The sequence below is a fragment of the Ambystoma mexicanum genome, chromosome 6q (assembly GCF_040938575.1).
Source record: "Ambystoma mexicanum isolate Mex_15411 chromosome 6q, UKY_AmexF1_1, whole genome shotgun sequence".
Taxonomy (NCBI): domain Eukaryota; kingdom Metazoa; phylum Chordata; class Amphibia; order Caudata; family Ambystomatidae; genus Ambystoma; species Ambystoma mexicanum.
In genome coordinates, this window is record NC_090937.1 from 1151079495 (window position 1) to 1151101528 (window position 22034).

Sequence of the window (22034 nt, forward strand, 5' to 3'; positions counted from 1 at the left end):
TGAAATCAAACTGTCAAAATCACGAGAACAACAATAGATTTGTTTTTGTTGTACTTTGGCATTTGCTGTGACTATCAGTTATTTTGTGTGCTGAGCGCATGCAGGTTAGGGCGCCTGTTGGTTCTTCTCTGTAGGCTTAAATTCTTTGCTTTATGCCAGGAAAGGGATCTGGGTGCCGTATCATGTCCCATATCTGTTGTTGATTTTTTGCTGTCTTTGTGGCGGTACGGTCTTGCAGATTGTCACTGTGTAAGGGGTACCTGCTGCTATCTCTTTTTCTTTAAGAGGATCCCTGAGCAAGGCTCTTTCTTCACAATCCCTGCTGTTCTGCATTTTTTGTGGATTGTGCAATCAGTTTCCATTACAACAGTGTGTGGTTCTTGTGTGGGATTAGAATTTACTTGTAAAATATCTTATGGATGGTCTGTTTGAACCCCGCCATTCATGTTCTCTCAGATTGCACACCATTAAGGTGATTGTGCTAGTTTCCATCACTTCTGTCAGATGGGTGAGTGGGCTCCAGGGATTGTCTGTTAAACCTTCCTATTTGGTTTTCTCCAAAGATAATGTTAGTTTGAGAATGAGACCTTCCTTCGTTCTGAAGGTGGTCTCAGATGTCCATCCCTCTCTCAAAAGATCAATTTTTCCGTCTTCTTTCCTCTGCCTCACTCTTCAAGGGTGGGCAGAGGAGTCATTTCATCAGCTGGACCATGCGTGGGCCCTCAGATACTTGGTCCCTCGGACAAAGAATGGCAAGAAAGATTAACAGCCTTTTGGGGATTATGCTAGTGTCCGTCCTGGCAGGAGTGTGGCCAGAAATTCCCTGTCAAGGTGGATTAACATTTTCGGTAGCTCAGAATGCTATGATCTGCCCGAGCAAGATGTGCCTGACTGGCTCAGGGCTTATTCTACCACAGGTCTGGGTGCCACCTCTGCCCTACAGAGGAGATTCTCTGTCTTGAACCTTTGCCAAGGAGCTACGTGGGCTTCTCTGCACACGTTTGCCAAGCATTACTGCTTGGATTTGCTCTCGGGGCAAAATGCTTGCTTTGGCAGGGCTGTTCTCAAGAGTTTTCTGGTCTGGGTGGTGTCCTCTTCCTCTCTTCCCTCCTCAGGATCCATGTACTGGTACGGGAGTCTATCATTGATGGGGAATCCGTGGTAGGAAGGAATACATTACAACAACAAATTACTTGCCTGTCGGTAATGTGCTTTCTGATGGATGTTCGTCTCACGGATTCCTCATCACCCTCTCATCCTGCCCCACTTTATTGGATAGTTTGTACGCCGTTGGATTCGCGATCCCTCCACATCAGAGTGCTAGGGAAAAAGGTGGAACTAAGGTCACGGGCGCGGCACGCCACTCAGCCCCCCTGGTGGCGCACATGTTTCCAAAGATCATCTGCGCTGGGATATGAATATCATAGATGAGGAATCTCTGGGAGGAGCATCCATCTTGTTACTATCCTTCAGAGGTCTCAAAAATCCTGCCCACAAACTTGAGACCAGGCAGCCGTGTCATGGTGACTGAGCACATTTTTCAAAATCCTGGGCAAGAGGTTTACTGATGTTCACTCAGCTTAGTTTTCTCAGTTGCTATATATTTCTAATTGTGCTGCAATCCATGATCCATGCTAGGGCTTCCACACCCCAGATCTGCTTGTCTTGGAGTCTGACTCTACAGGGATTTATGGTCCTTGCATGACACTGCAAGCAGATTTCCCTGTATGGTGAATCCATAAGAAATTATTCCTGGGGCTCATTTTCTTGGGAGGTTTCTTCCCTCCCTAGTCGCTACTCTCAATGTGAACCTTTTGGATATCCTTCTTCATGGATTACTTTGTACATACCTTTTGGGGTGGTGCTACATCATCTTTTCTGTAAGGGAGATTCTGGGGCAGGTAATGGGAAGACTGAGGGATGACTGGGAATCCATATACAATCTTCAATGGTTGCATCACGGAGCTGGTAGCTTCCCCTGGCCCCATTGTTTCCCTGACCCTCCACAACTAGCACCTCAAAGGTCACATTGTGCAAACAGAGAACACTGCTTCCATTCACTGTATCTACAAGGAAGTGAGGGAACACGATTGGCCCTCCTCTCCAACTGTGCACCCAAGGGCAAGGGCAAGGAGTTTTGATTCAATGCCAACACTCGCCAGGAACCTCCAAAATATTTGCAGACAAATTTGGCAGAATGTCAACGATATCTTGTGAATAGTAGGCCAGAAGCAACGCCATAATATAATCCACAGAGATAGACAACCAGCAACTCTATGAATTCTTCTTCAGGTGGGGTGGGGGGATGCTAGGCACCCATCTGTTCGCAATGTGGACTAACTCTCAAGTGTCCGTTGTTTGCAAGCAGGTTTTTGGAGACGGGAATCACTGAGAGATGCCTTTTTCCTGCCAGTGAACAGGGACATTCCTGTATGCTTTGCCATCAAGACCTCTGGTACCATTGGAACAGACGAGATTACAGGAGTTTCCTACACTGTGCTACTCTAGAGAAAGAGAGATAGGAACAATGATCTGGGATTATAAAGAAGGATTCTAACAGCTTGGCACTTGAACTGCTACGCACTGCCACTTAGACCTGCCCAAATATTGCCTCAACATTTGCACTGCGACGAAGGCCCGGTCTACTAGAACTTTGTATTTCCGGAAGTGAATGCGCTCCCAGAATAGTTGGTACTCTAGGTCTTTTCAAGAACACAAGCTCTTGTTTTACCTGCTTTAGCTTGCCAGTTCAAAGTCCACTTTGCAGTCATAACCTCTTATGCAAGTCCAGTCAATGTGCTGTTGTTAAATGCTGATCCCATGGTGAAGCAGATTATAATCCACTGGTCTGCAAACAGTGGATTTAAAACCCATTCAAGGTGCGTGAAACCTCTGTTTGAGCCCATCCATGTAGATGACATCAAGTTCCTATCTTAAAAGGTGGGTTTCTTGATGACTATTACATCAGTGAGAACTGGATATATCCAAGAAAATTTGGTAAAGGAGCCGTATACCATGTTCTTTAAAGACAACGCTATTTTGATGTTGCACCCTCGCTTCCTACCCCAAGTGCTGTCAGACCTTTCAGTAAACCAGACAATGGTCCGCATTACGAGTTGTGTGGTATTCCTGCAGTAAATCTATTGGAATACCACCCAACGCAATTACCTTTACTGCCACTTGCTCCAAACTAAATGGGGCATTTTCTGTGGAATCACTGCATCAGTAATTCTGCCGCAGTAATTCCACCGAAAATGGGCAGAAAGTCGGCATATTTAACACCAGCTCATTGTTGAGGAATCCTCCAACATTCCGGCCAACTCCTAGTTGCGCGGTGCAGTAATGCAGCAGTGACTGACCTTCTTCAGGGATTATTTCTCGCCCATAGAGTGCAGGCATCACACTCTGAATGTCAAGTGGGGGCTGTGTTTCTGTCTCGACAGAACAAAGGACTTAAGGACAACCAATCCTCTCTTCGTAGCCTGTACACAGTTAATTTGTGCACATTATTCTATGAAACATCCAATGCTAGATTGAAAAATGAGCTACCTGAAACTGTAGTTCTCCAGATGTATCTTTCAAAAACTGACATACCACCTATCCGCCTTTCCATCGAGGCTTCAGTGAATTTGGGCATTAGCATGCTACATCGTGCACTGTTGCTCCAGGGGTGGGGCCTAAACTAGATAAGTAGCAAATTGAGGTGGACAAAATATAAGTTACGTTTTATAGGTACTGCTCTGTTATTTTCTCTGTGCTGAGGGTTCCTTCTAAGATTAATGACTGGGAATAAATTAAGAATGTGATTCAATAAAACATACCAGTGCTGGAAAACTCAAATAAAAGGTGGTGAGTACCTCAATAGGCTTGTTGGACATTGCCTTTTAGGGAAGGCAGGTAAGTCTCCTTTGATGCCTGTATCAGGCCAGAACCCTTGACCTTTTTTTCCCCCCTAGGTCGCTTCTCATTGGACCTTGCTCTATTTAAAGGCAGACATTTTGTGGACATTCTTCTTGTTCTGGCAGCATTTCTCATAGACCCTGTGGGTCTCGCACAGCTTTCCCTACATCTAACCAGGCTACAAAACACTTGTCTCTCTAACAAGGTCTTGTTGGAAAAATACTTTCAAATCTTACTTTCAAATCTTACAGGTCGCAATATCCTGATCCAGGTACAAGCAATAGAGTCATGCCCCGTGTTTAGTTTCTAAATTGACATTCTTTAGTTGGTGAAGCTCTCAAAGAATCGTTCCCCCCTTGTTTCCACCATTTTAAGAATATCTGGGAACTAACACGCTTCAGGGACCTCTGAGGATGAGGGGATCCGAGAGATTCTCCCCCTTCGCTTGGACGCACCCTGGGGGAGGGGGAAACTTCCAGACACTCTGAAATATGAAAACCCTTATCTTACATTTCCCAGATAAACGACTCTAATTGATGCAGGGTCGACTGACTACTGAGCGATTTACCATAAGGCAATGCTGGTATTGGTTTTAAAGTTGATGGAAAGTCTCTGTGGTCATCTTCAATATTTGGATTGGTGTAGTCCTGTTTAGAATTGGTAATATGACTGGAAATTTGGTTTTATTGTTGAATTGTTTGTATTTTATGAGTTATTTTGTGATTTATTGATATTTATTGTATGAAAAGTTGTATCAACTGAAACACACTAATACAAAAATAATTTTTAAAAATCTCGATTTTTTAGCTCTTGCTGGATGATTGTCTTGAAAAAAACGCTGAAGGAATCGGGGCTTGTAAACAGGGCCCCAAACCTTGATCATGCTGTAAAGAATCTGAAGATGGCCTCTGGGCGTTTGTGTTGGCCCTAGTATCTCATTGGCAAAGAGCAAAAGGCTGGAATGAGGGTGGTAGAGCACCTAAGGGAAATACGTTTTTAATTGTGGCTGTGCCACCTATATGCCAAATGTATTGCATCGATATACAAGTAGCAGGAAGATGGCATGTGAAAAGGCACGCAACGTGTAGGTGTTCGTGGCAATGCCAATCCCTATAGCTATTCCTTTCCTTTACCTGCTCCTCCATGCCCAAAACACCTCACACTCCTAGAATCGCTTTGGGCTAGTGCTGCCGGGCAGCAGCATCTAACTTTGTGTTATGTAGGGGATGCCAGTGTAATTTACAAGTAGTCTCCTGAGAGTTAATGGCCGCTATTACAGCTATGAAGGAGCTCCTGGTTTAATGTAATTGTTGTAACCAAGTGTCCATACAGCCACTTTATTTATAATCAACATTCATCTCTTCGTATCTTTTATGTACTGAATGTAGTACTATTATAGGGGTGCCTGGCAATTGCCGATCTCTTGTCTTCCCAAAAGCCCAAACTGTTTGATTTGCCAAAGCTTGTTTGTGTTAATGTGAACTGCGTTGTCAATGCCTGAGTACTCCCAGCCTAATAGCAGGGAAGCATGTGAACGTATGAAAGATTAAAACTCTAGAATTTTTTTTTTCAGTCTTAAATTACAAAGCTGTAGTTGTCTCAATAGGTGTAGCATGAGGAAAATTAGATTTTCAAATGGGCCAAAATAGAGTCTCAGTAGTGACTCTTTGTGTAAATCACACAAACGCAGCATTGGATCTGCTCCAATTGTCCAAGCACGTAAAGCCACACAGAACGTACCTGGAAGTGAATAGTAGCTGGAAATGTTGGGAAACGTAAAAAATGAAGCTTATTTTGTCAAGATGGTGATGGGAATGCTGACATTTATGTAAAAAGCTAAATGGAGACAGTGGGCCTCATTATAAGTTTGGTGGTATCTCGGCGGTGGTTGTATGTGATATAATCGTTCCGAAATCGATGTGTGAAAAAAAACCTAATAAAGCAAATCGGTATGCTTTCACCGACTTCATTGTACTCGATTTCTTTCAGGCAACGATTTCACTGGCCATCACTTTCTTACAGTAACCCTTCCAATGGTGCGCAGTGGCTGGCTAAAGATGCTTTGTTGCTGAAATGTGTTTGCATGTGTTAGAAGTGTAATGGGACAAGCAGTTTCATTGAGAAACTCATATCTTCAACAAATCTATATTTTCTTATTAGCTTGACGGAAAGAGCTCAGCTTTTGAAAAATGTTTTCAAGAAAAATACATCAAATATTTACCGCTCCGAATCATTACAGCAAAATCTCCTACGTAAGTGTTTTATATTTTAGGCATTTGCCTTTATTTGCACATGTAATGTCGAGAAAAGGGCTTTCCAAAAATTGTGCATTTTTATTTATCACAAGTTCATTAAAATAACAGAGCAGATGTATAGGTAAACTAATACATTTACAATGTACATTAAGCTAGTGAAAGGAACATGTTGGTATTGATACTTGACTAATCCGCAAAGCTCATAATGCAATCAAGTTTCGAAGCTCATTGTGTCCATCTGGTTTTCTGTCTTGGATATGGTAACACGCATAGCTTACTTAGCATGCATGCATGCATGCCTTCCTTGCTTTCTGGGACCTTCTCTTTCCTTTGCTATTTCCAACTGTTGGCCAGAACACAATACTTGTAATTCATACTGTAGGATGTTGACAGATTGCAAAAGAAAGTTATTTCATCATGTGGTAAACGCCACTCATCAACAGGTAAGCAAATATGGATCCAGTTGACAGTAGCACCCCTAGTAGCATCTCGCCGGCTCTTCCAGTGGAACATACCACTATATATTTGCCTATTACATGATTGCCATGGTGATTTCCAGTGCATATTTTGGGACGGTTTTCCTTCTGTCGCCATTTCTTGTTTGATAATGAGTGTCCTGTCTTCAAGTAGAAGTGATAATTTATGTGACGATAATTCAGCAAAGGTTTCAGTTTGCAAAATGATTTCCATAAGCTAAGGTTGGTCAAAGTTGTGTTCTGTGTTTGCAGATATAGTATAATAGAGCCTTTCCCGAGAAGATTTTGTGGAAGGGCCAGTGAAGTGGCAAGCTCTGTGACGATTTGTCTAAATTGTGAAAAATGCCAATGCACACAAATTGAAATGATAGTATGTGCCTCTCAAACAAGCTTTTCTTATAGAAATGTTTGTGCTTGTTAAATTAGTTGAAGATTAGTGCGGACACCAGTCTGTCGATGACAGCCTGGTTGATGGGCCTGACCCCCCAGTAAAGAGCCCATTTACATAGGGATTCCTGTGCCTATTCTAAGCTGTTGAGTGACAGCAGATTCCATGCTCTTATTAGCTTGTGAGTTTCAAATTTGCTGCACTGTGTGCGCATAAATGAATTTGTAAGCATGTTTGTTGTCACAAAGGAACGTGGGCAGTACCTGGACAGACGTGCTTTTCGATGTAACCTCAAACTATTAAAAATATTTGCAAAGTATACTAGAACATCGCTTTTGACAAGCTCTGAGGATCTTTGTAAAAGCAGCAGGGCCCTTCAAAATCAACTCTCAACCCTTCCATTGCAGCTTGAAAAAATGGTTAAGTCAGAGCACTATTCAACATGGCAAGTGCGTGGGTGCATAACAATAACGAGGGGTGGAATAGGGAATGACTATTCATAAGGTGGAGCCTGGGATTTCCACAGAGACCCCACCCACCTACTATTATCCCTCTTCCTGGCCTCCCGGTTTTGAAGAATAACTGAGACGTGCACATTTCTCTTTGGGCCCTGGCAAACGGTTCTTGTTAATAGAATCTGTGGTTGAATATAAATAGGAAGACATTCGCTCTGGCAGGAGCCTTGCTGGCTACTGTCTACAGTGAGCTGACAACAGGGCTACGCACAGGCTTTTTTTGATGTATAACCAACACAATAAAGCCTTCATAAATGCAATAAGTGGTATATGTTGGTAAAACCCAGGTTTAGCTATAGGGACATTCATGGCTTTGCATGATAACACTTTAATTTGATGTGACTTGAGACTATTTTATTTGTAGCTTTTACTCTACGAATATTCATCATTATTACTAATTGTATTAGTGCTAAGTTTGAATGCTGATTGTTTCCCCTGATCTGGTTTCTTCACTGTAGTATACTTATTTTTGAAATGTGTAAGATACATCCCTATCCCACAGAACACACTTGGCATGTCTGAATATCACTCTGAATTTCCCTTTGCTCTGAAATTGTGTATTCTAATGGGTTGCTTCCTTCCACAGATTCCTCATTTCAGAAATATCCTCTAGGTGTCATTCTGGCTTAAACCCCTTTTTCAGCCACTTGGGGACGCACTGCATCTGTGCATCAGCTCTGCTCCCTGTTGTTGGTGCCCATGACTCTGGATATGATGTCATGGTTAGTATACATGGAGCTAGCTGAGCCACTTGACCTTGGTTACTTTCCTCTGAGTGCTGAACACACTTCTTCTGGAACACACCACTGCTTGATATCAGTTTTAACCCACGTCTTCCCCGCCCCCCACACCCACCAACCACCTGACGTCCTTGGGCTTGAAGCCCTGAATGAACTTACAAGTGCTGTCCTTGGTTCTACGGAAGCCGGCGGTCTGTAGTTTGTTCAGGACATGTATATTAGCGGCCCAATTCTCCAGATGTATTAAAATGAGGGAAGTAACATTTTTACATTCGGCATCAATTAGTGATATGGGTTGGTGATTTCTAGACTCAGATATACTATCCATTTTAATCGGGACAACATTTGCCGTACTCCAAGAAACTGGCAGCAAACCAGTATCTAGTATACTTCCAAATTGCAGAAACCGAACATTGGTCCAATCGGAAGGGTCAGCCTTAAAGGTGTTATTTGCGAGGCCATTCGGCCCTGGTACCCTAGACTTCTTACATTTTATTATTAAGTTATAAATAACTTCTCTTATCGAGTTCAAATGGCCACTTCTGTTTAATAGCTGGGAGATTAATAGTGTGATCATTACCAATAGTTGTTAGTGGAATACCATACATGTCGCCAAAAAAGTTAATCCACTGATGTTCCAAAACTGCATTAATTTGGACTTATTAATGATAGAGTCTTGTTTATTAATCAAGGTCCCAAATGTCCCTACTTTAGACACAGTCAGGATTAGAAGCATAGCCTCAGGATCCCGTTGCATCATGGACGCTCTAATTGATTTGCAGACATTTTTATATTTTTGCTTAGTTTTTTTATATGGTTCAACTTTAGCAGGGGGTCTAGAGTTGAGATCTTAAAATGTCTAATCTCTTTTCTCATAATTCCCCTTGCTGCTGCTAGCTCTTCATTATGAATATGTATCGAATTAATGGTGTTCCTACCTCTGTTCTTAGAGTTTTTTTGTCACTTGATTAACCACATTGCTCATAAAGCCATCAAAGTTCTTTACATAGAACACCTCCATCTTCCACCAATGAGGTCACATGCATGATGGAGTGCAATGCTAGGTTTAGAGATGTAACCAGCAAATGGCATTACGCAAGGCGGTAGTTCTTAATTGGGGCATCTTGGAGCATTCCCTAATATACAGGACAATATTGAATTTGACCTCTAAAATACTGTGATCACTTCATTCATTCTTAAATATGATATTTCCCCTTGCATTCCTCAAATGTCATTGGTTTGTCCTCTAAGTAGAGATCAGTAAGCCGAATAGCCCCATTTTGCTCCCAGTTGGTAATGGAGGCTGTATTCAATTCTGGTGTGGCCGCAGGGTTATGGGTGATAGGCGAGGGAGAGGACCCATACCAGGAGGAATGTTTCGAGTTCACAAGGTTCTCTACCTGCATGTTACCTTCTACAGTGCATCCGTTAACGCTTGCCTCCCCCCACATTTCCCCCACCCCTTCTAGGAAGAGAGGTTTATGCAAAGGAATAGATGCAACACTATGTACCACACACCCCCAACTCCATTTTCCAATGGCCTTCCCAGCATAGAAACCATTTGTCCAGCAGCCAGATATTTTTTAATGTCTGGGACGCCCAACCCCCACCCCCAAAAGGAGCCCTAGTCAAGATTTCCCTCAGTATTATAGGCCTTTTTTGTTTCAAATGAACAGAACAATTTCCCCCTGTAAATGTCAAATCGGGAGGACCCAAAGTAGAAGCGTCATCTTTATCAACGGTACTCATGCTAGCCATGATAATTCTTTCAGATCCCATCTAGTGAGGTCCTTATATATTGATTTACACAGATCCGTAATATTAGCATTACAAAGCCCCTCATAACACTTAGTTTGAACCCCAGATAATCAACCTTGTCCACTTCCGAGTTTAGGAGGTACTGTCTGGCCAGTCGCTCCACTACCTCAGGACCCTCATTTACATTGAGTCCCTTAGATTCTGAACAATTTATCCAAAATCCTGAAACCTCTCCAAAGTCACTCAGAATTCCCATTGCCAATGGTAAAGATCTCTCGTCCCTAAAAAAGACTACCTCATCCGCCTATAGTGCTATTCTATGTTTGAGCCCCCACACGTTCTACCCCAAATGTCCTCCCTACCTCTAACTAGTGAGGCCATTGGCTCGATAGCCATTGCGAATATCAAGGGGGACAACAGACATCCCTGACAGGTCCCTCTAGTAATATTCATAAGGGGTAAGCTCCCCATTGACATAGATCTTCGTGGGCAAAATTTTGAAGTTAGCCAAAACCATTTCCATTAATCTAGGACCCACCCTAAACGCCTGAAGTGTTAACTTCAGGAATCTTGAGTCCATGCTGTTGAAAGCCTTGTGAGCCTCTAGCCCTACTACTGACATATTTTGCTCCATTCTTCTACCCCGTTCAGTAAGATTAATAGCTCTCCTGATATTGCCGTGTGTGGATCTACCGGTGATAAAAACCTGTTTGGTCTGGATGTATCACCTCTGGCAGCACACCCAACAAGGCGACCCGTCGGGATCTTCGCATAGATTTTTATATCTCCATTATGGAGAGAATTAGGACGATAACTTGCGAAATCTTTTGGGTCTTTCCCAGGTTTGAGCACTAGGATCGTCCTGGATTGTGCCACATCCTGTGACACTTTCCCCTTTTGTGAAATCAAGTAGAAAAGGTTAGTCAATGGTTGAAGAAATAATCCCTAGAACACTTTATAGTAAGAACTGGAGAAACCATCTGGACCCGGGGTTTTATTATGGGGAACAGAATCTTTGGATTTGTTTCCTTCCTCTGATGTGATGGTGGCCTCAAGGCGTTTCCGCCTGTCTGCCAGGATTTTGGATAATTTAGCCTTGAGGATGAATTGCTTTTGGGGGTCCTCATTCCAGCCACATTTTCTTTTTCTCTGTGGTCAGTGATGACCGAGGCAGCTGAGCACATCCCAGAGGGGGAGATTTGTGACGGGTTTTTTGAGGCACTAATTGCAGACGTCAAAGAGACTCATCAGATTTTGCGGTCTGGCCTAGACACTGCAAACTGCATTGCAAGGATGATGGCCACCAGCATGGTCTTGCAGTGTACATTTTGGCTGAGGACGTCAGGGTTTGCTACTGACATGCAAGCGAAACTCCTAAACATGCTCTGTGATGGCATGAACTTGTTCGGCACCTAGGCTGAGGAGTACTCCAGAAGTTTCAAGCCTGTAAAGTGACCACCAAGTCGCTAGGACTAGTGGTGCATGAACAGCACCCTATGAGCCCAGAGGGCAGGGGTTTTTGTCCCCTTTGCTTCTTATTTCCATTGAGGTAGATGTCAGTCACCCTCGGGCAGGCAAGAGCAACGTCGTCCCTACAGGGTTAGGGGGCCACGGTGCACCTAGAGGAGGTGCTTCCACCTCTAGAGTGTCCACCATAGACCCCGGTTCAATGCTTCTCTTAAGTGGACTTCTGCAATTTATCACCCGAGGTGGCAGGATATTTCTGTTTGGCAAGGAATGGAGAATTCCACCTTGGACGCCTGGGCCTTACAGGACATCCAGCAGAGTTAGTGCCTTCCTTTTTCCTCCCTCCTTCCAGACCGCCCCCTTTGTCACCAACCCTTGCCTCCAGAAACTCTCCTGCTGGAGGAGTTCAGCCAGCTACTGGCAAAAGGGGCCATAGAGATGGTACCCTGCTTGGAACAAGGCAGTGGTTGGTATTCAACATACTTTCTGGTGCTGAAGAAGGACATAGGTCTGGGGCCAATGCTGGATCTGCGGCTTCTGAACTTGTACTTGCTCAAGGACAAGTTCAAGATGGTCACTTTGGCCTAGATCCTACAGGCACTGGATTTGAACAACTGGCTAATTTCCCTTGATTTCCAGGATGTCTACTTCCATGTGGATACCCACAAGAAGCACAGGAAGTATCTGAGATTGAAAGTGGGGAACTGTCATTTCCAGTTCAAAGTCCACACTTTCAGCCTGTGTTCAGCACCCTGGGTTTTCATCAAGCTGCTAGCAGCAGTCACGTCTCGACTCAGGAGGAAAGGCATTCATGGCTTTCCCTGCCTTGACGATTGGTTCATCCAGGCCCACTCACCAGAGTTGGCGCACCTGTACTGGACATACAGCCTATTGCTCCCAGTCCCTCAGATTTATCAGTGCAGTCTTAGACTCTCAAATTGGTCAGGGTTTCCTGCCTGAAAACAGAGTGGCAAACGTCTCCAAGATGTTCCAGGTTTGCCAACCTTAGACGACAGTTCCAGCCTATGCTTTTCTGCGCTTACTGGGTTTTATGGCATTGTGCTCCTTGGTGTTACCAGAAACCCGACTGTGCATGGGATGGCTGGAGTGGCTGCTGCGCTCGCAGTGGTCTTAGTTTCAGGGACGAACTTCAGACCTCCTTCTGATCTCAGAAAGTGTGTCCAGAGACCAACAATCCTGGTCCGTGAACGACAACCTCCCGAGGGGGTTGCTTTTCCACCAAACCTGGCCACAAGTGACTCTAGCGTCGTATGTGTGCTTGAAGGGCTGGGCCGCTCACGTTTGAGACCTTGTGGTCCCCATCAGAGTGCCAGTAGCACATCAGTCTGAGGGGAGCTCTGCCAGGAAGTTCTGGAGGAGATTTTCTCCTGCTGAGGTACGCCCCAGGTGAACCTCTTCACTTCCAGCACAAAAAGGAAGTGCAGGTGGTTCTGCTCCAGAGAATTGCCTAATCTGGTAGCTTTAGGGGATGCCTTGATGGTTGAATAGGACTTCGAGTAGCTCTGCCTTCCTGCAGATCCCGGTCATTACGCTGGTTCTCAGGAGACTGCGTCTGTTCGGGTCCACAATGAGATTAATTGATCTGGACTGGGCTCAGAGAACGTGGTATCCGGAGTTGCTGGATATGGTCATCTGCCCTACCTGGCCTCTTCTGCAGAGGCCAGACCTTTTCTCCCACTCAGCGTGAAGGGTCCTGCACCTGAACCTCCATAGTCTGAATCTTCATGCTTGGCTGCTGAAAGCCTGAGGTATAGGGAGTGGGATTTGTCGGATGATATTCTGGACATACTCCTTTCTGCTAGAAGACCCGCAATCAAGTCCATTTATGCCGGCAGGTGGCAGAAGCTTTCGGCTTGGTGCCGGTAAAGGGATCTCGACCATTTTACTTGCTCCACTCCCTCGTTATTGGAATTTCTTCTGTCTTTGGGCCTGACGGGATTACACATTGGTACAGTGAAGGGGTATCTTGAGGCCATTTCAGTCTTCAAGAGGACCCTGGATCAGATCTCCTTTTTCGCGAACTCCATGGTAATTTAATTCCTTAGGAGCCTTTACAATATGTTTTCCCCCACGCTAGTTAGTTCTGCCATAGGATTTAACTTTAGTGTTAACATTTTTCATGGGCGCTCTGTTTGAGCCCCTTTATTCTTGTTCTTTAAGACTGCTCCCACCTAAGGTGATTTTTCTGGTTGCCATCACTATCGCTAGACTGGTGAGTGAGCTGCATGCTGTATGTTAATCCTGCCTACTTGGTTTTCTTCAAGGAGAAGTCAACATTGATCATTAGACCATCCTTCCTACTGAAGGTGGTCTCTGATTTCCATCTCTCTCAAAAAGATCCATCTGCCAGTCTTATGTCCTCTCCCTCATCCTTCCAAGGCAGAGGAGCATTGCCATCAGCTAGATCCGGTGCAGGCCCTCAAGTTCTACATCTATTGGACAAGAATAGGACAGATGACAGACACTTCTTCGGTTAGGCAGGTGCCCTAGGTGGCAGGGCTGTTACCAAACAGACCCTGTCTCGATGGATCATTCTCTGCATCTTGTAATGCTACGATCTGGCAGACAAGGGGTCCCTAAAAGTCTCAAGGCTCATTTCACCAGAGTGTTGACCGCCACCTTGGCTCTGCAATGCCTGTTCTGGATATTTGCCAAGCAGCTATGTGAGCTTCCTTGCACACATTTACTAAGCATTACTGCTTGGATTATATGTCTAGTCAGGGCACTCGTCTGTAGAGCTATCCTTCAGAGTTTCCCGGTTTAGGTGGTGGCGTTTCTACCCTCCCTACTCTGGTTCCTTGTACTGCTTTGGGAGTGTATCATAAATGAGGACTCTGTGGGATTGACGTTCTTCCCACAGATTCCTCATCACCCTCCCTACATGCCACTATTGGGGTAGCTAGTACACCTTAGTTCTGCGGTTTCTCATCATCAGATTGCTTGCGAGAAAGGGTGGAACTGACGTCACAAGGCGAGATGCCTTTGTATATACTGGCCCCAACTTCATGTCCGCTGCGTGGCACACAAAGGCATTGGGCAGAGCCGACGCAGGAACTGCTCTGCGCCCTGTGGCGGCAGACAACATTTCTGAAGAGCTGCTGGTGCTTGGGGATTAATATTTTAGATGACTAATCCTAGGGAGGAACGTCCATCAGAAAAAACATTACCAAGAGTTAAATCATTTCTTTGTCTTCCCCTATCTGGAATATTGGCTCGTCCCAATTCGTCCCCCAGTTCAGGTGTCGGCAAATCTGTACTGTACATGCAGTCTATTGCACAGTTTTGGCTTCTCCCTGAACTTAAAGAAGTCCCATGTTTCGGTATCTGTCGCTCCAATTTATTGTTACAATCCTGCACACTCAGCAGGGCTTTCCCTCTTGAAGATCATGTGGCAAGCATCTTACAGCTGGTTCAAGTCTTCCGATCCCAGAAGATGGTTCCAGCCACATCCTTCCTGCCCATACTGGGTCTCATTGTATTATGCATCCTTGTGGTGAGATGGGCCCAACTGGTATGAGGTTACTTCAGTGGCTCCAGTGTTGTGAGAGGTCTCAGTTCCAGGGAAACTCAGACTGTGTGTTATCTGATCTTGTATGTGGTCCCTGAAATAAAAACTTCAGAGGGTTGTTGCTCCGGCAACCTTGGCCCCAGCTGACAGTGGTCACGGATGCACCCTTGAAGCGTTTGGACGCTTACCTTGTAGTGAGCGGATTATGGTCTCTGACAGAAGCCTGAGAGTGTTTCAATTTACTGGAGCTGCGGGCGATCAGGCTGGCCTTGGTTGCCTTACTCCCCTCACTGTGCAGCAAATGCATGCTGGTCCTCACGATCAACACAATGATTACCTCAACATGCATGATGAAGAGTGTTTCTTTCCTATGTACATAAAAGCATGGCTTGTCTGACAGCGGCCCATCTAGCTAGGACAGAGAATGTCATAGCAGAGGCCTTGAGCAGGCAGATTGTGGCCTCCGACGAGTGGCAGCTCTGCCAGGAAGTTCTGGTGGAGATAGTCTCCTTGTGAGAGACTCCTTAGGTGGACCTCTTTGCCTCCAGTGTCAACAGGAGGTTTGTTCTACTACTGGGAATTATTTTGGCAAGGAGCTCTAGGGGATGACTGACTGCCGATTGGGACTTCCTTCTCCTCTTTGTGCTCTCCTGCCAATCCCTCTTATATCACTATTTCTCAGGAAGCTGCGCTGGTTTGTTTAAAAACTTTATTTATTGCACATCGTAGGAGTGTATTTAGCCAGCATGTTAAGCATATAGTTTGGTTACATGTTTAGACATTTCAATTGTAAAACCGACAAGGCAATGATCACATATTCCCATTCCCCATACTTTCACGTATCAAATATGACTGAAGGTCCGCCCAATTGTCTCTAGGCCGAGCTGTGGGCACCTGTAGATGTACGTAGATTTCTTCCATGTTATTAGCCCTTACCGTATCTTGGAACCAGTCCTTCAGTGAAGGTGCTTCTTTCCATGTCCATCGCATGAGCATGGCTCTTTTAGCTAATAAGAGCACTAAGTTGACGAGTTTACGCCATAGCGCATTTTTTAGTGTATCCCAACAGATAGTTGGTTGGGGTCCCTACCAGGCATTTACTATTAATTTAGTTGAACAAATAACATATTGTTTCCCAGTATGACAATATATTAACGCTTTATTCACTGCATCTGGGGCACTTCCTTCCGAAGTGGCAAACAGCTTCTTGAGCACCGCGGGTGTGTAAGACACTCTGTTAAGGACTTTAAACTGTATCAATCTATATATGAAGTTCAGGGATAACTGTTTTGTGAGTCTACATATCTGTGTCCAGTATGTATCTGTGATGGAAATGCTAAGATCTCTTTCCCATTTACCCCTTATGTCTACGGGACATGGTGTTGGCGATGATTGTGCAATTTTGAAGCTGCACTTTGTGAGGTCTACACTCATTTTGATTGCTCCAATTGGGCCCGGAGGATGTGGCTTCTAGCCATACCCATCTGTCTCCCTGGAATCTCCTGTCGGAAAGGTGGATCCTCCACAAACATCATTGGCTTGAACCATCACGCTGGTCTACTGAGAGGCCAGTTTTCACTCGGAGGCCAGTCACTAAGCCTGTTTCTGCCTGCAGGCAGAGTACATTCTCGACTTGGTTCTGGAAAGGGATCTGGACCCAGTCATCTGTCATTCCTCTTCTGTTTTTAATTTTCTGCTTTTATTAGTCTGGGGCGGGCCTACAAATTGGCACTGTAAAGGGATACATGACTGCTATATCAGTCTCTTAAAGAACCTTTCAACAAGGCTCTTGCTTCATGATCCATCTTCCTATATTTTTTCCTCCACCTCACCCATCCAATGTTGAGTGGTTCCATTGGCTGGACCTGGTGTGGACCCTTTGCTACTATGCCTCTTGTATGAGGGACGTCAGGAAAGTTAAACTTGCCTTTTGTGGGATATGCCGGTGCCACTCCTGCAGCGACGTAACAAAACAGAACTTGTCCAGGTGACCCATCCTCTGCACTTGCTAAAATTTGGCTGGCAAAGATGTCTCTGAGGTTCTCAGGGTTCATTCAGCCTGGATGCCACCTCTGCCCTGCAGAGGGAGGTCCCTGTCTTGGATAGTTGCCAATTCGCTGTATGGGCCGTGCTGCACACATTTGCTAAATATGACTGCTCGGATTCCCATTCAGGGCAGGACGCTCGTTTTGGTAGGGAGGTCCACCAGAGTTTTTTGGTCTGGGTGATGTCCTCTTGCTTTCCTCTCTTCTACAATTGTACCTACTGCTGTGAGAATCTATCATGTATGAGGAATCGGTAGAGGGAAGGAATCCATTAGAAAACAAATTCCTTATCTCTCGGAAATGTTCTTTCTGACAGATGTCCCTCCCACTGATTCCTCATTGCCTTTTCAACCTACCCCTCTTGGTGGATGTCATGTACACGTCGTCTGTCCCTCTGTGGCTCAGTATTATGGGAAATGGGGCAGAACAGTGCTCTTGTGGCCGGAGGCTCCATATATATTGAATCACAATGTCACTTCTGTCACATAGAAATGCAGTGCTGAGCACGCTGTGTCACTTAGTGTGAAAAGGTTTCCAAAGACAGTTGGCGTTGGAGATAGAATATCATTGATAAGGAATCTGTGGGAGGAACATCCATTAGAAATAACTTTACAGAGAGCCAAGTAATTTATTTAGCAAATTGTTAGAAATGGCTTGTGTGCACTCCTTACTTTCCTCCACCACAAGGTGTGAGAAACAGCACAACAATTGGAAAACAACTTAGTGCGACTCTAGGTAGAAGGGAGGTAGCGGGGTGTGAGGGACTTTCTACCCTCCCAGTTCCTCGGCTCCCCCCAACCCTAATCAAATTGTGCAGAATTGTAATCCGAAAGTCAAGAGCCACTAATACTTTTTCTCCTGGATCATATGTTCCTCTCTAAAGTAAAAGGTGAAATGTCATTAAACAGCCGAACCTTGCAGTCCATGGATTTGATTGTGTTCATTTGATTGTGTTCATTTTCTTCAATTTGTCCTTAATCATCTCAATAGTTCTCATGCAACTTCACCTGAAAATCTCTAGGCCTTGCCCCTGGTTCTGTCCTGTGCTTTGCAATCTTAGGTGCTCAATTAATTCTCATCAGGTCTGCCAAATCGCACTGTAAAATGTGGGCAAACGAGCTCTGGGCACAAGCCACATGATCATGAAGCTCTGAGTGGTCTTTGAGTAGCTTGATTCTGTTGTTTTCCTGTCTCGACTGTTCCCCAAGTCATCACGTTTACCTTGCAGCTCCCGAATATTGCTAATTTCGTCCACGACAGAGACCGCAGCTGCAGTCGCTGTATGTTGATCACTTAATAGTTTCTGCTTGTATACTCTCCTATGGCTTCCACATCCTTTCTGTTAGCAGTTGTAGCTGCTGGTATTTCCTCTTAGTGTGGACGTTTCCCTATGCAAGGTGTCTTGCCAGTCCTTTTCCAGTTGCTGCCTGGTGACTTCGAATCCCCCTACCATGAGACCCTCTTATCCTGCTTTTCCTCCTGCGAGTTGGGCTTGGGACACTGAGCACAGAGAGCTGGATTTCCCATCCCGCTCCTGTTTCTGCCAGAGTTTTTAAGGCCTCCCAATGCATTCTGTTTACTTTTTGTGGATGGCATTGACACTCCCTCAGGTTATTCACACTCTTTCAGCTCCCGATAAGTGTGGATCTGAGAACAAAGTATAAAATGGTAGTACTCCAATGCCATGATCTATCTCGGGACTGCGCACACAGCAGTGAGCCTCCATTCAGGATTAGTGATCCGCATACAGATGAATTTGCCAGTCACCCAGGTCTCAGCTGCCACATGAACTCTGGTCCCCTTCACTGTAGGCGTGGCCTGAGTCGATGCGTTAAATCCTAGCTTTGTGGAGCTCCCGCCATTATCCTGCTTTCATCCTTGCAGCGGCAGCAAAGACGCTTCTTATCAGCCCAGAAACACACCCCTAAGCAGGGGAAAGTAGTGCCTGCCTGTCCAACCCATCCTGAGAGAAAATCGGAGCTGGGAAATGACCGATTACTGAAATCGCAGGAGTTCCCCCTGTGCACCAAAATGGCGACCACAGCGAAGGATAGACACTAACGGCCGGGCTGCGGATATTACTGCTGCGGTCCCCCACAGAGTTCAATCTACCCTGCAATCTGCAAGCGCTCAGTGGTGCAATACGCTCTAGCCCCCCCTCAAGCAATACTGGTGCGGTCTGCCCCTGCAACCGGCAAGGAGGCGGCCCGCAATTCGGAGTCTAGCTGCCAGGACCTGCAGCACGGTGTGTGGCACCACCCTGCCTCTCCGCGAGAGGCTGTGCATGCAACCATGCCAACCCTGACACTGCGGATGCTGCCGGGACACTACCGCTGCTACACGGCCTTGGACCAGCAAGTCCTCAACACACAGTAAGTGTGGGTGGCTTCCCTCATATCCTGAGTCCTCTGCCAACACATGATCACAGCTGTTAAAATAAGGGGCCTCGCACACTGCGCCTCACACCTGGTCAGAACCCACCCAAAGCGACTTACCCCTTCATCTTGCCTCACTCTCCCTCCCTGCCTAATCCTCATCCCAACAACCTAAACTGAGGGACCTGCACTAAGCAACCTGCTTCAATGACTGGATCCAGTTATGCAACTTGGCGCCTCGTGGTGTAGGACACCGGCTTCAGCGCCTCCTCAGGGCCCACACCACACACACTCATGTGGCCCCGCTAGAGCCTTAGACTACTGCTGAACCGAACTCGCAACTGGGCGAGAGCACCCTGGCTTCTGCTTCTCCTCTACCTCCTTCCTCCATCATTGCACCTGAGGAGCTGGGCTAGTCCACCCTGAAATTGCAGAGGTTCACGAAACACAAACCAGGCACTGAGACCATAGGCCTGCCTCAGTGAGCTGTTGGCACCGACTTTCTTAGAACAAGTTATCCTTGTAGCAGGCATGACATGGTGAGCACAAAATACCTACACACTCAGCAAATGAATTCCTACATTGCCTGCAATAAGACCAACAACACTCACGCAACTTATTAAATCTCAGAGGGACGGGCACTGCCCTCGAAATCCCTGCTGCTTGCACCGTGGTGGCGTGCCTACCTGACGGTTCAGGTGCTTGCAAATTGCCCCACAACAGACTACACCCCATCAAAGGTGCCTTCCTGGGAGATTTTAATATTGATCTAACAATATGGAACTACCCTGTAAGCACAGCAGGGCCCCTAGCTAAACAACAAGACATAGCACAATCAATGTTGCCCGCCAAACATCGCCACAACATGTCCTACCAAGAACAAGTCCATGACGATGGAATCTTTCATGGTGCAAAGGAAAAATTGCCACGCTGCACAGGCTTAGAACCATAATCAATAACTGATCCCTGCAACCCCACTAGACCCACTGGAGAACCAAGTTCTCGCTGCAATAGCGGCCTTACGCACGTCCCTAGAGTCGAAGATAGATGAGGTCCAAATCGACGTACAATGTACAATTCTTCCGATCAAGACGTCAGACAACTAGCTGAGAGGGCACGTCTGCGGAGGTACTCCTGCAAGAGACAGCAAACTCTACCAAGGACCTAGAAAAAAGGGCCAAGGAGCTGGAGAAACTAAACACCATCCTGGAAGTTCGCACAGAAGATGCTGAAGGTAGATCGCGCAGAAACAAAGTGCAGGTTCTGGGTATGCTGGAAGGCACCGAAGGACCAGAGCCCACCTCGTATATATCGAGAACCTACGACTTCAAGAGATTTGACCAGGCAAACTTTCACATGGATTTGCTATCGAAAGAGTGCACTGATTACTCTAGAAAAGGTCCTCTGCCAGGATCACACCCACGACCAGTGACTGCCAGAATCCTTAACTTCCGAGAAAGGGAAGTCATCCTGCAACATTAAAGAGAGGGGGGAGAGATAATACGTGGAACCTCTAAGATCGCGATCTACCCAGACTATACCCCAACAGTTCAAAGAGCCAGGAACTCGCTCATCCCTATAAAAGCAAGGCTGAGACAGCTGAACCTCAAATACATGTTTCTGTATCCTGCATGACCTAAAGTCCTCTACAATGGTAAAGCACAATTTTTAGAGAGGCCAGAAGCGGCTGCCATGTGGATGGACCACAACGACCTGTCTAGCAAAAATGACTTGGACTCTTGACAGACGCAGAAGCCATTTGCAACAAGAGCGGACCCGGCTTTTGGGTCTTGAAATGAGCACTAACTATATAAGGCAGCTAACTGTCCCTCAACCTGTACGAAACACCCGTCTCTTTCGTGGGAACTACTAGACCTATCTAAGGCTGGCCAGATTTCCTTAACTACACAAGGAGAATATCGCTGCTTCAATCACGGTTCTATGCCCGATACACAATGGCTGGACCAACACTTGTAGGTACTGGACTGCCTGTACAACCCGATGTTGTTGAGCACCATGTTCAAGTTTTAGTTTCGTTTTTGTTGTTCTTATATGCCATCCATACAGGACGATTCTTGAGAGCTCCCATCCACCGGGCACAACAGGCACTAAAAAAGATTGATTTGGGGTATCTGTATTTTTCATGGTAGCTATGGGATCCTGGAAAACTCTACTTCAAACTGGCAAAGGGCTATTGGGGTCAGGACAGTAATGCTACCACTAGGGAACTGTGGTACAGGTTACGGGAGGGCTGTACGACACAGCTGTGATGTTTTGACGAACTATGCCTCTGGTTACAACTACTTCACAGCCCTCTGTGGTTACAACTACTTCTCGCCGACACGTGTTTCGACACTTGGTTGTTCTCAAGGTGTGGTCGAAACACGCGTCAGCGGCAAAGGCTAAATTTGATTAGAATAATCAACCTTCTATTAAAATTACTTCTGCAATCAGCACTACTCAATAGTCAACATATTTATTGTGGACCAGCGCACACACAAGGACGTGGTTTTACCAATATCTAAATAAGAACACCCACTCAGTGTTAAACCAAATGACGCTAGCGTCCCTCTCTCTAAAGGTGGT

At 45.6% G+C, this 22034-nt stretch overlaps 1 protein-coding gene across 4 annotated transcripts in view; it reads left to right on the top strand.

Annotated features, from left to right (window-relative positions):
• The window catches only part of ATP8A1 (ATPase phospholipid transporting 8A1), a 1730029-nt gene that overhangs the window by 1701244 nt on the left and 6751 nt on the right, over positions 1 to 22034 (top strand). For all 4 annotated transcript variants that reach the window (XM_069631739.1, XM_069631741.1, XM_069631738.1 and 1 more), the window contains one exon: positions 6061 to 6152. In XM_069631739.1, coding sequence (XP_069487840.1) covers positions 6061 to 6152 — 92 coding nt within the window. The remainder of the gene's footprint in view (positions 1 to 6060; positions 6153 to 22034) is intronic.